General features: G+C 63.8%; 1 protein-coding gene across 1 annotated transcript in view; it reads right to left on the bottom strand.

Moving 5' to 3' along the window:
• Positions 1-8,159: 8,159 nt before the first annotated feature.
• Positions 8,160-16,383, bottom strand: part of MUC5AC (mucin 5AC, oligomeric mucus/gel-forming) — a 35,937-nt gene continuing 27,713 nt past the window's right edge. Inside the window, exons 33-49 of the mRNA XM_070488527.1 lie at positions 15,781-15,955; positions 15,171-15,421; positions 14,871-15,054; positions 14,170-14,380; positions 13,568-13,746; positions 13,093-13,180; positions 12,877-12,980; positions 12,667-12,698; positions 12,086-12,254; positions 11,557-11,658; positions 11,179-11,216; positions 10,645-10,767; positions 10,467-10,565; positions 9,957-10,076; positions 9,663-9,726; positions 9,442-9,556; positions 8,160-8,851 (exon numbers count right to left, since the gene is read on the bottom strand). Coding sequence (XP_070344628.1) covers positions 8,575-8,851; positions 9,442-9,556; positions 9,663-9,726; positions 9,957-10,076; positions 10,467-10,565; positions 10,645-10,767; positions 11,179-11,216; positions 11,557-11,658; positions 12,086-12,254; positions 12,667-12,698; positions 12,877-12,980; positions 13,093-13,180; positions 13,568-13,746; positions 14,170-14,380; positions 14,871-15,054; positions 15,171-15,421; positions 15,781-15,955 — 2,331 coding nt within the window. The 3' untranslated portion in view covers positions 8,160-8,574. The remainder of the gene's footprint in view (positions 8,852-9,441; positions 9,557-9,662; positions 9,727-9,956; positions 10,077-10,466; positions 10,566-10,644; positions 10,768-11,178; positions 11,217-11,556; positions 11,659-12,085; positions 12,255-12,666; positions 12,699-12,876; positions 12,981-13,092; positions 13,181-13,567; positions 13,747-14,169; positions 14,381-14,870; positions 15,055-15,170; positions 15,422-15,780; positions 15,956-16,383) is intronic.

The following is a 16,383-nucleotide window of genomic DNA, read 5'->3' as shown; positions in this document are numbered from 1 at the left end:
ACTCTGTGTTGTTCATCCTAAAGTGCATACTCCGACCTGAGCATGAGGAACTGCAGATGGACCCAGGTTTGGAGGTGCTGTGCACCATAACTAGGCTGCACCCCTCATAAAGGTCACGGTCAAGAAATGCAGAGAAAGGCTGAAGACAGATTCCAGATTAAAAGAAACTAAAGAGACAGCGCTCCTGTGACATGTGGTCCTGGATCAAGGTCTGGATGGGGAAAATGAGGAGCCGTGATGGACACGATCAGAACAGCTGAGGGGTTTGGATGGCTGAGGGCTGTGGTTTAGAGGGTGATGTTGCATCACTTTTAACTCAGCTGAGTGTGACCCCTGCCCTGTTTCTAGGAGACACGCGCCCACTATTTAGGGGTGAAGAGTCGCGCTTCTTAAACCCAAGTCATTCAGAAAAATCACGTAGCTAAGAGAGAAGGCAGGGACGATGTACACACACGTGTGAGAGCAAAGGGCAAAGCAAATGGAGCAAAATGCGGACGCTCCCGAGTCCGTGTGACAGGCAGATGGGCTCTTTCACGATTTCTAACTTATCCGTGAACTTGAACTCACATCAAGATTAAAAGTCCTCTGAAAGCTCCATGCTGCCTGTGATTGGAGAATGGACCAGAGGGAGGCCAGTGAGGGCCTGCTGCAGGAGCCCCAGCTGGACGTGGATGTGGACACGGCAGTGAGTAGTGAGGGAGGACAAAGGGGAAAGAGACAGGGTAGGGGGAATGGGGGAGGGACAGCGGCTCTGTCCTCTGGGCAGGGCCAGCCTGAGTGGTAGCAGATGTGCGAGAGACCCAGGGGCTCCATGACATGGCAGGTCCTAAGGCAGGTGCAAGCAGTGCCCCCTCCCCTCCCACTCCTCCTCCTCCTCCCTCCCAACTCTGGTGAGTCTCCTGCAGAAGCAGCACCCCCATACAGGGCCAAGGTTTGGGGTTCCCAGAGGGTCCCCCCATGGGTGACAGGGTCAGGCATGGCCTAGCATGGCCCCAGTGTGAGCAGGGCAGGTGTGGACAGAGGAAAAAGTCAGAGGCAGGCCCCAGGCCCACGTTTGCTCAGGATTAAGACGGCATGAGGGAGAACAAACAGAGGGGGGTAGTGATGTCCTGGTCACCGGCAGAGATTACTAACTGTCAGCGGGCAAACAGGCCCTCCCTTCCCTCCAGGAACCCCGGTGTTGACTCAGCACCCACAGGGTTGGCAGAGGGGCCAGTGAGGAGAGAAGTGTCTAGTACTGCACCCTCCCCTCCAGCCCACCCCACCAGCCTTGTCGCCCAGGGACCAGGGTGACCAGTGACCGGGAGAGGGAGGCCAGGGGACACACCACCGTCCTGGGCCATGCCACCCTTGTCCTGGTTCAGGCCCCGGGGTGGGGGGAGGCTGAGCGGAAGGGTACTGCCACCCCACCACAGGCTATCCCCCATGGGGGACCTGGGCCCAGGCGTGACCTCTGGCAGCCCCTGACCTTACTCTGTTGCGTTTTTGGGGTTCCCTCACATCTGGTTGCCTTCTTGTTTGTGTTCTGTCGGGCCCTGCTGCACCCCCACGTCTGGGGTGTGGCCGATGCTCAGTAAGTGGGTGTGTGGTGAACGAACCGGGGGGGACACAAGCTTACACTCCACTACCTGGGCCATGAAACCGTAGCCCGGGGTTACAGTGGCCTGAGGTCAACAGTTGGTGAACTTGAACTCCGAACTATAACCTGGCTCGCAGGAGGGGGCGGCACACGGCAGGGTCTGGGTGGTCGGGAAAGGCTCTGAGGGGCCTGTGCAGAGAGCCAGATGTGCGTGTGTGTGTGTCAGTGGTGGTGGTGGGGATCAGAGCCAGGCCCTCTGCCCAGGGGAGGTTGACGGAGTCTCTGGAGGAGGGAGGGGCTTCTGTTGCGTTGAGCAGCCCCTGACTCATTCCCAGGGCTCTGAGATCCCCACCCCCGGGTCCACGTCTGCACATCAGGCCTGGGACCGGGGTAAGTGATGTGCACACCAGGAGCAAACAAGTGAGCCACTGCCCTTGTCTTTCCAGGAATAGTTTGCAAACGTGGCCCAGCTGTCGCTGGAGAGACTCAGTTTCCCCAACGCCCAGAGTCACAGGCAAGGACCACCAGGGACCACTGTTTGGCCTCCCTGGGAGCTGCAGATGGCCTCACGGCCCGCTGTGGGGGTCCAGGTGCCAGGAGAGTGGCTCATCTCTGGGTCCAGGGCAGGTCCTGCCACCTGTGCGCTCAGGGGCTGGTGGTCCCACCTCACTGCGCTGGGTCTTCTTCCCCGACCGCCCGCAGGGGGCACTGCCAGATCTGCTCTCGGCTGGACGTGGATTTTTGGTTTTCACAAAACACTGAACCGTCCTTTAGTGGACCTGTGGGAGCTCGGAGCCACCAGCTGAGGACAGGAAGCTGAGGACAGCTGAGGACAGCAAGATGAGGAAATTTGTCCAACGTGGGGCCAGCGGGAAATACAAACCCCATCCCAGAGATGGAGACCCCGGCCTTGGCTTCCTGCTGAGACCAGGCGCTGCCCTCCTGGGGCTGGGGGCCAAGGGCTGGGGGTGCAGGAAGGGGCCGGGTCTGGAGACAGGGCAGGAAGTCCCTCCTCCTGTGGGTTCAACTTGGGGCCTGAGGGACTGAGTCTAACGGATGCAAGGCTCTCGCCTGGTGGCACTGTGCTCAGCTGCAGTACAACCAGGGCTGCAGAGGGCAGGAGGGGGTGGGGAGGGATGAGGGGCTGCCTGTGCCCTGGGGATTTCTGACCCGTCATGGCCTGCGAATGGGCTGGGTCCCCTGTTCAGACGGGATCCCTGAAGGTGGGCTGGACTCGGTGACAGGCTGGGGGCCCTGAGGACCTGCCCCACCTGCTCCTTCATTGCATGGGAGTGGGGGACTGTAGTGTTCACGGAAGGATGGGGGGCCTAGAGCTTGGTATGGTCGCAGGTGGTCCCCTCAGGGCCTGTTGACTGGGGAGTGGGCTTGGCCACTGGCTCTCTGCCTGAGATGCCGAGCTCCTTGAGCCCCTTGGGGGCCGCTGGGGCTGTTTGCCTTGGAGATGGGGGAGGTTGGCGTCTGGCTGTGTCAGCTCTGACCTGTTCCAGGGACCCTCCCTGAACCCTTCCTGCCAGCCCCACCCAGGCAGTCCCCTGCTGGCCCTGAGGCCCCCAGGGGTGGGTGTTGGGCAAGGCTGGTGTCCTGAGCCCCAGGGGCTGGTCCCCAGCCACACAGAGTTTCTCACAGTCTGGTGAGCCCCCCTCCCTGGGCTCCTGCATCAGAAATGAGCCTCATGGCACCCCTGTCTGTGTCTTGGGTCAGTTTTGGTTTGCAGCTCTGTGTGTCTTCCAGGTCATGCTGTCCATACTCTGTGGAACTTCAGTCATAAATACGTTTTTCCCGGGACCCAGGATGCACAGGCTTTACAATGCAGACACTGATGTTTTATTCTTATTCTGTCTGTAGAGAAGTGGAAACCTGGCTGTGAGTCTCCAGGCGGACCTTTTGAGCTTTGAGAAAGCCACCATCGCAGAGAGCATCCCTAGAGACGCCTTCTCCTGGCCTCTCCTCTCTGGGTCACCCTGTGCACGGGGACCATGACCACAAATCCGTAGTCTGTGTCACTGAAGCCCGCGGTTGTTGCGTACAGCACGTATTTTAAATCTCATTGAAGGGATCGCTCCCCACTTCCAGGTCACAGAAACGGCCTCCTCGGTCTTCCCCGTGGCTTCGTGTCCTCACCTCCGAGGTCCTGAGTCACCTGGAGTCCAGAGCAGGAGGAGGCCCACCTGCCCTCTGGCTGCTCCACCCACCACCCTCCTCTCCCGCCGGCTCTGCCTCCAGTCTGCAGCTCCTACGCTGACCACTGGACTCTCCTCCCCTCTCCTGTCTTCTCTCCTGCCATCTCCCCTCCCTCTCTTTTCCACCTGCGCTCATTCCCCTGATGAGCCCCTGGTTGAAGAGCTGTAAACTGCCTATGTCTCCAATATCCTCCATCTTTACAGCCCAGCAAGGCCTGCTTCCTGCCCTGATGTCTGACCCACATGTCCAGCTGCCCACCAGACACTTCCACTGGGGCGTCCAGAGGTCAAACGCAGTGTAACCCGTGGAGCTCCCACCTTCCTCTGAGTCCCTCCCCCAGCCACCCCATCTCAGGGAAGGCGGCCCCTTCCTCCCCTACATGGGGTCAAAGCCCTGGGAGCTGCCTGTCCATTCTGCCTGCACCCCACACCCTGTCACCTCTACCTCTGACCCCTCCTCACTGTCACCCCTCAGCCCAGCCCCTAGCCAGTCTGCTGCTCCTTTGTCCTCACCCAGCAGTGGAGGTGGCGTCTTAAGGACAAAGTAGAGCTCAACCACATCTGTCTTGACCCCAGGCCTTCCTCAGAGCTAAGGCTGCGTCCTCGTTGACCCCGACCTCCCACCCCAGGTGTGCGCGGGCTCCGTCCCGTGGAATCCAGACTTCTACCCCAGCTTCTCCGGTTCTCCTTTTCTGCTTTACTCCCGTGGTGCTAGCATGTGGTCTACTGCGTGATCTGTCCACCCCTGCTCGCCCTTGCCTGGCTCTCGCTGTGACCCCAGCACCGTGCACCCCAGGGACTGCGAGCTGGGGTGCGGGAGCCAGAGGCTGCCCAGTGAGCAGGGCTCTCCCTCGGAGCAGTGGCTCCTTTGGTTCCCGGAGCTGGCATGCTACACAACTCCAGAGCCCCTGGCCCCGTCCTCGGTTGTCGGGAAGCCCTGGCTAGCGGGCAGCGCCCTCTTTGCTCTCCTCTGTCACAGTTAACCCGGATATTTGAGGATCTTTGACATCCGTGCAGAATCTACAATGAGTTTGCCAGCTTCCTCTGAAGATCATGCCCGCGCTGCAACACCGTGCCGTCTGGGAGCGCATTGAGTCACTGGTGACTCTTGGGGACCCAGCTGTGCGGGGCGCCTGCCCTGCTGTGTTCGCATCCTGTCTGGGCAACTCTGACACCGCTGGAGAGCTCAGGCGGTTCAATTACATTTCTGCAGCATCAGAGGCTGTGGAGAAACGGCACTGACTTCTAGGCGGCCCTAGGGTCTGGCCACCAGGCTGAACTGTCGCTGGTTCCGGTGGCTTCTCGGGCAGTGGCTTCTTCTGCAGTTTCTTGCACACAAGGTGTGTCATTGGGCTGAGATGTGCCCAGTCTCACACAGGGACTGGCTTGCTGCCAGCACAGTGTCCCTCACTGTCTTGCCCATCTGGAAGGGCAACCTGGCCACCGGGTGTACCCCAAGGGCAGGTGCTATGTGTCAGGTGTCCAGCTGCGTGCAGGGTGAGTGGCCAGCACCTCCCACCTGCCCTCCTACCCATGCCCCAAGCCAAGAAGTCCTCACCTTGTCCCCAAATCATCCTCCTCGGGTCTCTGCTCCCAGGATTTAGCTGGCTGCCCCTGACATCACTGTGCCCATTGCTCTGCCCCGGGGCCAGGCAGGTGCCTGAGACCCATGGTCTCTCTGAGAGTCAGCTCGCTGCCCAGGGCCCAGGTCCACAGCTGAAGAGGTCAGAGCTGTGCCCTAGGTGTGCCAGGACTGGGCTGGCTGCTGGGACTCTGGTGTGAGGTGGGCATGCTGGGGGCAGAGGTCAGGAGGTGGCTGCTGCCTAACCTGCCTGCCACGGTCACAGGCTTCCCAACATCCTGTGCCCCTGTCCACTGCGTCCTCATCTCTGGGAGCGCCCAGCATCCCTTTATCTGGGCAGAAGCTGGCCTCCAACCTGGGCCCCCAAAGCCAGAGGGTGGGGCACCCTTGCCCCTCAGACTGGGGGACTCAGAACCATGAGCATCTCATCCGCCCCCCGAAGGGATGCCCTCCCAAGGGGGCAGTGGGAGGTGGGGTTGTGAGCTGTCCAGTCCAGCCTTGGCCCTCTGGGGCCTCTTCCAGCCAAATGTCCCCACCCTGGCAGCGACAAGATGTCCCCCACCTCCTCCCAGTGTCCAAGAGGGGTAGCATGCCAAGGCCGAAGCTGGGAAGAGCCGCACCCTTGGGCAGAGACCCATGGTGGCCTTAGTGGGACGTGCCCAGCTCTGTAGCTCTTTCTGGACACAATAGCTTGCGTAACTGGGCCAGGGGCTGCGGTGGCGGGGGAGGGGGTGGGAGTAACTCTCCAGTTACTTCCTGCTGCCCAGCTTCGGTCCTGGCTGGGTGCTCCCCGGGGGGTGAGGGATTAGTCACCGCAGGTCCATCCCACCCAGAGAGGAAGAGGTGGCTGGCCAGACATCCAATCCGCTCAGGGGGGTAGTGGTAATTAGGGTGCGGCCCACGGCTGTGGGGTCAGCCGGTCACTGGAGCAGCGGCTCCTGGAGCTCGAGGACCCAGAACTTCCTGCTTCCGTGGAGGGCGTCCCGTGGGGGCAGTGGCAAGTGACCTGTAGCTACGTTTGTCCACCTCACTCTCGGACCGTCTCCTGGGCCCAAGGGGCTGGCCTGGCCCTGAGGGGTCAGAGGCTCAGGGCTGCAAGAGCCCCTCAGCCTGTCCCTGGTCGCTCACAGGGAGGGTCGGCTCCACTGCCCACACGGCCAGAGCAAATGGCCAGGTCAGGCGGCGGGTGGGCGACTGGACCAGGGCACCCGGGCACTCTGTGCTCAGGCCTGGATGGCAGGATGGGGTGGACAGGGTGGAGGGGGCAACACCGTCCAGGTGGGTGTGCCATGTATACTGTAAAGGGCTGTCCTCACCCTCGCCCAGGGGCCTCGGGGTCCTGAGACCCCAGGCAGCCCCTTCCCCTTCCTGGGCCTCAGCCCCACTGTGCCAAGGGGCAGGGCTGGACTCGAGGGATGGCCCAGCCACTGAGTACGTAAGCCCAGATCCGGGACCCAGAACCCGGGCCTGAGCCGGTGGTGCAGGTGCCTGTATGCTGCCACCTTGTGGCGGCCACATCCCGGAGCTGGAAGGTTGCTGCCGCCGGCTCCACCCCAGCCCAGACATGGTTGTTGCGACTGAGACAGCTTGAGGTGGAAGCAGGGGGGCATCTAACTCCAGGAGCTGGGGCAGAGCAGATTGCCCACTCAGAGTTGGGGACATGAGGCCAGCTTCCTGTGTCCTTGCCACTGATCTCCAGCACGCCACCCGCCCCGGGCCTCATTTCCCTTTGTGGTACAGGCAGGAGGACAGTGAGCCCATCCTACCTTGCTGTCACAGAGGACACCTGCTGGGGCATCCACCCCCTGCCCAGTGTCCATCCACAGATGTCCCCCTGTGGCCAGCACTGTCCAGCCTGCCAGCGCCCCTCCTTGCCAGTGTCTAGCCCAGGCCGACGTCCCAGCAATGACCAAGGTCAGCTGGCTGGCGCCTGGCCCTGTTGGCTTGTCTGCTCTGGGTGCCCCCTACCCACACCGGGTTTGGGGAGCTTAGGACCCCCTGGACATTCCTGTTCGGGACACAGCCTGGCCCTGGGACTGACCACGGGCTTCCCTGTCCCCGCCCCTCTCTGCTCCCTGCACTGTCCTGTCCAAGCAGTGAGCCCCCACCACATCCCACCCTGCCCTGGACTGCCTCCAGACCCCTGGCCACCTCCTCAGAGTGAGGGGCCAGCCCTGCCCACCCTCCTGGTGCTCCCAGGGGGCCGGGGATCAGCCTGAGGCCAGCGTGTTGCTGGGAGCGTCTGGGGGCTCTTCTGGGGCCTTCAAGGAAGATGAGATGGGCTTTAGGAAGGTGGATGTTCTCAGGGCGGTGGTGGGGGTGGCAGGGCAGGAGAGGGGAGTGACAGACTCCTAGGGCCACGTCCACCACTCTGCAGGGGGATTGGTCTCCTGTGAGCCTGCCTGTGCACACACACAAGCACACACGCACACATGCACACAGCAAGCTTGGCGTCAGTGTGATGGCCAAGTCTGGGAGCTCCGTGGAGGGAGATGGAGCTAACCCAAGAAAGTGCAGCCCTCTCGTGACTGACGTGGTCAGCTGGGTGGTAAATGCATCCTGAAGCTCTGGGCTGGTCCACTGTCCCTCGTCCACTCATTCACTCCCTCCCACTGTCCGCCCCAATGGGTGGATGCTCTCCCACCAGCAGACAGAGGCAGCAGGTGGCCCTCCCTGGGCTGCCAAGTGTGCAGTGGCCAGCCTACAGCGTGAGCCTTCGGTGCCTGGGTCTGCCCCGGGCCTGTTCCTTGTTTTACGGACAAGGTTAAAAATCACACAGGGTCCACAAGTTGCAAAATGCTCCAAGTGTATTTGTGAAACTGGCCCAGGACCCAGGTAGCAGAGGCTCCTCCTCCTGGCGGCCGGCCGAGCAGCCAATCACCACATCCGAGTGACCATCATTGATAAGACCCTCATGTGATGCTTATGTCTGGGAAGAGCAGCCTGGATCCACGGCCGGAGGAGCCCTGCCTGCCCGGATAGTCCCAAGCAGGTGGCTTCAGGCCGGTCAGGGCCACCACACGTCCAAGGCCAGCTGAACCCTGGAGAGGGTAGAGGTGGGTGGACAGTGCATCCTAGACTCGGGTCACTCGGGCCAGGGCTCAGGTTCCGCTGGCCTTGGAAGCTGAGACCACAGGGAGTAAAGGACACTCTTGTCGGTCAGTCCAGGAGGGAGGCCACCCTGGGACCCCAAGGACAGGGCTCTGGGCAGGCTACTGGTGAGGCCCAGACCCCTGGGCCTCTCTTTTCCGGCGCCTGTGCTCTGTCTCCCGGCTCTGCTCGTCACCGATCTGCACAGGCCCCAGCTCCTCCGGGCCGCCACTGTGGGAGTTGCACCGCAGGCCCACGCAGCCGCACTCCTCCACCTGGGTGTAGCTGAAGGCCCGGCTGGAGCCGTCGGCGCAGTGCAGGGTCACGTTCCTCAGCGAAACCCGCAGCTCCTGGCAGCACCTGCATGTGCGCTCCACCCTGTTGGCTTCCAGGGAGTACCTGTGGGCAGGACCCGCTCAGCCGGGTGCCACGCCGGCCCCACACCCCGAGCAAACCCCACCGGGCCAGCTGCAGCCGCTAAGCTCTGGACGCCCGTGTCACAAAAACCTGTTCTCCAGGTACACTGACCAGCGTTTAACAACGGGCCCTCGTGTGCTAATGGCTGTGGTGTAAATGCTCCCACGGCCGATTCCAAGCCACCAGTGTGCCCCGACAGGCCACAGGGCCAGGGAGGGACGCACAGTGGGCTCTTGCTAGCCCGTGGGAGTCAGCTCCAGCAGGTCACCATGGGAGACACTGAGTCCGGGGTCTCAGTAAACAGAAGAGCCTGATTCTAAACAGTCTGCGGACTCTGGCCCCAGCCCTGCAGCCCAGCCTCCTAATCCGGCTGCAGGCCCCTCGCAGTCATAATTACTGCTCCCTTCCTGTCCCTACCGGGTCCTGCCTCTCGTCTGCCCAGCACCCTGAGCCCCCGGTGGCCGACTGAGCCACATTCCAACCACATCTTCTCTGAACCCTGCCCTGTGAGGGCCCTCTGGGGGTGAGGGGAGACAAGGGGCTGTGCCGGGCTGAGTGAGGGGCTCACGTACATGGAGGTGGTGTCCCCACAGTTGCCCTGGCAATAGGTGAGGCGCACGGGCCCCGAGGAGCTGCAGCCCTGCTGCCGGATGAGCTGGTGCTTGTCGTAGACTGCGCAGGTCGATCCTGGGGAGGACACGGGAGGCAGCACAGGAGGTCAGGACCGGCTGGGCCTCCCCAGGCCTCCCGGGCCGGAATTGGTCACCCACCCCCGGCAGACACGCCCACTCACTGTTCTGGGGCTGGAGTTGGGGACAGGAGAGACAGCAGCCGTCCTCGCTCAGCCGAGCCTGGTCCTGTGCCGACAAAGGGGTGCCGTTAGTGCTGGGGAGGCCTCTCAGCAGACCACCCAGAAATGGGCGGACGGGGAGGCTGGGCCAGGCTCAGGCAGGAGCGGACAGCACCCCATGCAGGAGGGCGGTGCCCCTGCCAGTACTGCATGGGGGGCTCCCCACTCCTGCCTTGGGGCTCAGGCGCCTGTCGGCCCATGCTGGGCAAGGTGGGGCAGGGGGTTCCCGGAACTCACCAAGGGACAGCTGAGTTGAGGGCATGCCTTCCTCGTGGTCACCACCACGAGCCCATCCCGGTGCTTCTCACACTCGTATGTCACACAGCGGTTCCCAGGGTCTGACCAGGACTTGCCAGGCTGCAAAGAGGCCCGACCAGCATGGTGAGTGTCTCTCCCCAAGGCACCTCCCTCCAGTAGGGTGGGCACCGCCTCTGTCTGTCTGTCCTCCCAGCCTGTGGGCTTCCAGAAAGTCCCCCTGGCCTCAGCCAGGCACATGCCCTGCAATGACAGCTGCCCAGGGGCCCGAATGCCAGGACCCTGCCTACTCAGCATCCCGCTGTCGCTGTGCACCTCACAGGCTCTCCATTCGTATGGGGCTCGGCCCTGAGCCCTGGCCTCCCTGGAACTCCTGGGAGGGGGGTCTAGGGGCCTCGCCTCCAGCCTGAATGGATCCCATGGGCCGCCCCACCCAGGACTCACTCCAAGGCCCTGAGGCCCCCCAGGCCGCCCCTGGCAGCCACGACTCACGTAGAAGAGGTGGGCTGAGCTGTCGCTCGTGTTCATGACGCAGGCCATCTGCACGCACTCGCCGCAGCATTGCCCGCTTCGCGCCTGGTACTCGAAGCCCTGGAGGGGAGGGGTGGACATGCGGCCTGAGCCCCGGCTGGTGCTGCTGAGGGGGTGCGGGGTCATGGGGGGCACTCACCACGGGGCAGTAGGTGTTGCAGATCTGGGTCTCACAGCTGATCACGAACGTGTCCGACTCGGGGCCGCCGGGCACCTCGCACCTGCATGTTTCGCACAGGGTCGAGGAGACCACCGCACCGGGCTGTGGAGAATCAGCACGGTCAGCCTTAGTGAACTGGGGCGGGCCCGGGGCCCCTGCCTTCCTGGACATCCCCTCTAGGCCTGGGCCCCACCGGGCCAACCCGTCCCCCCGGGGTGACCCTCGGTGGCACCTCCTGGCAGAAGTCCCCGTCTCGAGGGCAGAGCCTCAAGGCTGGGCCTCCGTGGAGGTCACATGCTCTAGAGGGCCCGGCTGGGAGAAACCGAGGCTGGGAGGCCTCATCACATCAGCACCTGAGTTTGGTCCCAGAGAGCCCACGGCTGCTCCAGAGTTCCCCCCAGCCCGCAGGGCCCCGTCGCTGCCGGCAGACCCAGTCTGGGGAACAGCTGCAGGAGTGGGGGATGCTCAGTTTCCTATGTGCCCCGGGGGTCCTAGCCTCCGGCTGGTTCCTACCTGATACAAGGTGCCGTTGACACTGCAGACAGTCCAGCCTGTTCAGGAGACATGTAGGCCTGTCTTGTCACGAGACTCGCCCTCGACGTGCCGCACCCCCACCCCACCCTCACCTCCTCCAGCCCCCCCAACCCTGCCCAGCCCCACTCCTGCCACCGCCAGCCTCCTGAGCACACAGGTGCCCACGCGTGTCACCAGAATGTCCCAGCCCAGGGCCACAGGCCAGCGGTGGGTGAGCCACGGCTCCTTTTGGTGTCATCCCCTAGCCACAGCGAACCCCGAGTGAGGCTGGGTGCCCAGCCTGTGGCGCGCACATGCGGCCTGGAGATGGTGGGGACCGGCCTGGTGCCATCCGGGCAGTGGGGTTGGGACACTCACTGCAGTTTTGCTTTGGGCAGCAGGACCCCTCCTCGTACGCCAGGGTCAGGCGGGAGCCTTTGGGACAGTCCAAGGGCGCGGGGCAGGAGCTGGTGTTGCAGGCTGTGGTGGGCAGGAAGGGGACACTCAGGAGACCTGCATCCCACTCTGTGCACGTTCTTCTCCCCCCAACCCCCTGGCATGAGTGTCACCCCCAGGGGGTCTCCAGGAATGCTGACTGCCCAGGGGGCCATTGGTGGGCTCTCCATGGGGGCGTGAGCCACCCTGGGGGCAAGACTTCCGGTCAGCCTAGGTGAGGAGCCCCCTGCCCTCCCTGGCACACATACTCCCAGAGCATGCCTGCTGGGGTCAGCAGATGAAGCCACAGTGGAGAGGTGCTGCCCCATCCTCCTTGGTTGCGCCCCCCCCCCCCCCCAGGTGCCACCACACGGGACCCTCCGGGGCAAAGCCGGCCAGCCGTGGGTCAGTGCGTGTGTGAACCCTGCAGGCATGGGGGCAGCAGCTGTCCCCCACCAAGCCCGAGGCTCACCACAGCTGTATTGGGGACAGCACTGGCCGGCCTGTGGGGCCGCAGCCACAGGCACGAAGCCAGGTTCGGGGCAGTGGGGCAGTGGGCAAGACTGTCTGCGGCAGCTCATCTTCCACGTGCTCCCATCACAGGTGCACTCCTGGCAGTCGATGCTGACATTGTGGCCGGGCTGCAAGGGGAGGCACACGTGAGCCCCTGCCGTGGGCCACCTGCCTGCCTCAGGGGCAACTGCAGCTGGCAGGGGGAGTGGGAAGCCACGGCCGAGGGCCCAGGGGAGCCCGAGGGAGGGGGCTTCAAGGTGACAGGTAGTGGCCGAGGCCCATGGGGGCCGGGAGACGGGGTGAGAGGGGCTGTGCAGGTGACCGGCCTCTCCCTGCAGCCTTCACCTTCATAATGTCCGAACAGAGGAAGGGGGCAGCACAGTGGAGGACAGCCTGTGCCCACACATTCCTCCAGGGCCGAAGGCACATGCCCATGGAAGCCTCCGGAGTCTTGCTGGGGAGGCCTTGTCCCCTCCCAGCCTACCCTGAGCCTCTGGCACTGAACTGAAGCCCCCGGCCCCCTGAGCAGGCCACACTCACCTCCACAGGCTCCCCATGGGGCCCCTGGCATCCTGCAGGGAGAGAGACGGAGGTCACTGCTGGGCAGCCACAGCTCCCAGCCCCTCGGGGGCCTGACCTGTGTCGGGGGCTGGGGTGGATCCCGAGTCTGACGCCCCAAGGGGGGCCGTGCGTCCTGGCACACGGGTGGAAGGTGCACCCTCCAGCCCCAAGCCCACCCGTGGCACATACTCGGGCAGCCTGTGGGTACGCAGACGTCAACGCTTGTGCTGAAAAGCATCATGTCCTCTGGGCAGAAGCAGCCTTCTGTGATGGGTCCAGCTTCCTGGAGGGCCCTGTGGGAAGCAAAGGGTTGGCCTGGCCCCTGTGCCCTACAGGGTGGGGAGGGGCCAGCTGGGGGGCCCCTGAGGGCTCTAGGGGGTACAGGAGGGTGGGGCAGGTGCATACATGAGGCTGATGTGGTCGTCCCCGTGGCAGTGGGGGGGATTGGACGGGCCGCAGGGCCGGTACACTTTGTGGGGAGGGCAGGTGAAGGCTGTGTGAGAGAGAAGCCATGTGTGAGGCCAGGGCCACCAGCTCCACGCCCCCTCCAAGCCCCAGGCACCTGCCAATTGCTGGGGGCTCGGGCCTGGGAGCTGGGCCCCTCAAGGTCCATTCTTCCATGTGCCCCTGCAGAGCTCCGCCTGTTGGAGCCATGAACGCCACCCCTGCACCCAGGCCTGGAAGCCCCTCCTTTCTCTCCAGGAACCAAATGCACTCTGCCCTGGGGTCAGCCCACCTCCTCCCTCAGGAAGCCCACCCTGACCGCCTGAGCCCACCCTCTCAACGTCTGCCCGGCACGTCTGTGCCCTCGCCACATGCCCACTGCCCCTGCCCGGTGGGGTGGGGGTGTCCTGAGGCCAAGGCTGGGGCAGACACTCACAGCACGTGTGGTTGGTCCGGCCCCTCCAGTCAATGCACACGCCCTGCGAGGCACAGAGCGCAGCATACAGCTCCAGGCCGGAGCACACCACTTCCAAGTCGGTCACGTGGCACTGGTCAAACACACAGCCTTGGTAGAATGGCCCTGGGGAGATCACGGAGTGGCACGGCTCGAAGACCCTGTGGGACAGGGATGCACAGGTCATGGGACAGCTTCGGGCCAGGGCTGCTGGGCACTGAACGTTCCCCCACTTTCCCGAGGAGTGAAGTCACTGAGCCCCCCAGGGTGCTGAGTGACCCCAGCCTTGGGACCATCTGTGTGTGCCAGGGAGGGTGTCCAGCTGCAGCATGGCTGTTTCTTTCTCAAACTCTCCACTGGGCCACCCCTCTGGCCTGCAAACGCGGGTGCTGCCCGGTAATGACTGATGGCCAGACTCACAGTGTGCTGGGTGGCAGAGCCTCAGAGGCTGACCCGCCCGGTCAGCCCAGCCTGCGCCCTGCACCTGGCCTTCCACCAGTGATGACGCTGCAGGCCCACTTCTTCCCACCAGCCCCCAAAGGGTAGGGTTGTCCCCGCCACCACCAGGCCCTCCAGAATCTTACTCGCTCAGAATCAGCTGGCAGATTGGCGAAGGTGGGCAAGAGGCAGGCGAGGGCGTGGGCGTGGGCCCGGCAGTGGGCGTCGGGGGAGGCCCATGGCAGGACGGCTGGTTGGGGTTTGTCACCTTCCAGTGGCCTGCCATCTCGGAGCAAGAGGCCACCACCGCCCCCCCAGGCAGGCGGCACTCCTCCTTCGGGTCATTGGTGCAGGTGCCTGGGGCAGGGAGGCAGGAGTCAGGCCAGCTGGGGACAACTGGAGCCACCCCCACCCTCTTGCAGGGCACAGTGTCCCCTGAGCTGGCTGTCAGGCCAATGCCTCGGGCAACACCCGATGGATTGGCTGAGGGACCTGCCCAGGCCCCTGACCTATTTGTGCTTTCCTTTCTCCCCAAGAAGCCAGACCCTGGGGCCGTCCCATGGAGGACAGACAGGTGCAGGCCTCAGGCCTGGAGCAGGTGGCCAGCCCCCTGTGCCGTGCTGCCCGGCAGGCTCTTGGTGCAGGAGGAAAGCAGAGACACCCGCAGGCTCCATTCCATGCAGGTGGCCTCACCCCCCCACCGAGAATGCGTTCCCCCCGGGCCTTGCTCAAGGCCGACCCTTCTCACACTGGACACTCTCAGCAACATTTAATGATCAGGGAAAGGGCAGGGTGTCAAGAGAGCTGGGGCAGGGGCCGGAGCGGGGGGCCGGGACAGGGGGCTCACCACACTGCCCCTCCGTGTTGTTTGCGAACTTGCTGAAGGGCACCTCCACCGAGAAGATGAGGCCGGAGAACATGACCTGGACGCCGATCTCGGGGATGCTCACGTACATCTTGATACCAATCTGAGAGACGTCGATGCCATCTTTCTGGAAGCCGGGGCTGACCACTTTACCATTGAAGATGATCTGGACACCAGGACACAGCCGAGGGGAAGACAGAGTGAGGGCAGGAGGTCAGCCCCGCTCGCCCCCCACCGCTGCCCACCCCGCACACGTAGGAGCTGCTGGGCGGGCGTCCCCACCTCATTGGTCATCACTCCCCGGACTGGCTTGCGGGTCATCATGACACGGTCCTGCCGGTACTCGACGATGATGGACTGCGGGCAGGACAGCCCGTCCTCGGCGTCGCAGAAGTAGTTGTCGATGAGCACGCGCAAGTGGCCGTACACAGGCACAATCTGCTGCACCAGCACGTACGTGCAGTTGTCCAGAAAGGTGTAGTAGGTCCCGTCGAAGGTGATGTAGTGTGGGTCGCCCCAGCCGCTGCACACACCTGCAGGTGCCAGCAGCTGCTTTACACGCGGCCTCCCCCCCACCCCCAGCCCGGGTGATCTGTGCCGGTCACCTCGGGCAGCAGTGGAGGCTGCAGGGGACCCACATTCCCAGCACTGGCCAGAGCTCTACCCATTAGGTGCTTGGTGAGGCCTGAGTGGCGGGGCTGGACCCCTCCACTTCTCCTGCCTGGCACAGCTGGGCCTCAGGGGCTGGCTCGGGATCCCACTCCACACCCTGCTGGGCACCACCCGTCCCCTGCCTAGCTGTTGGGAAGTCTTTCCTGGTGTCCAACTCAGTTCTGTCCCGCCTGAGCACAGCCCCTCCCGGCCCCACCGCCTGGCCTGGCTCGTGGCTCACATTGGCACTCGTAGTGTGGGCAGCAGCTGTCCTGGTCAACCACCTGCACGGCGGGGTAGCCATTGGCACAGGTGGGTTCCTGCACCGTCGGGCACTGGCGCGGCTGCAGAGTGATGATGTTGTGGCCCTCGCAGGTGGCCTGAGAGCAGTTGGGCATGTTCCAGGTCTCGCCTTTCTGTGGAAGCAGAAGCAGCTGCAGGGCCCCCCCGCCAGGCACTGACCCCCAGACCCCCCTGCAGCTCATGGGCCTGGTGATGCCTGTGGTCTCCCCGGAGCGAGGTGGGCAAGGGACCCAGACTGGGGCTGTTCCCTGGGGCCCGGCATTCACGCCAGGCCTCCTCCGCCCCCACGCCCACCCAGGGCTGGCTGGCCAGGGGATGTCTCTGAGTGTGAAGACGGTGCCCCCTCTTGGCACATTCCCACCCTGTCCCCCACACCCTCCCTGGCTGTCTGGCCCCATCCAGAGCACCGACCCCTGCTCTGGCCCCGGGTCATACATAACCAGTAGAGTGTCAACCTCAGGCCCCACACTCCTGGCTCCCCGGTGGGTCCCCCATCCAGAAGTCCTGGATGACCAGACTCGCTACTTCCCAATGGTCAGCC

This window comes from Equus asinus, chromosome 17 (assembly GCF_041296235.1).
Source record: "Equus asinus isolate D_3611 breed Donkey chromosome 17, EquAss-T2T_v2, whole genome shotgun sequence".
In the NCBI taxonomy this organism is placed as follows: domain Eukaryota; kingdom Metazoa; phylum Chordata; class Mammalia; order Perissodactyla; family Equidae; genus Equus; species Equus asinus.
This window is presented reverse-complemented; position numbering and strand designations above follow the sequence as displayed.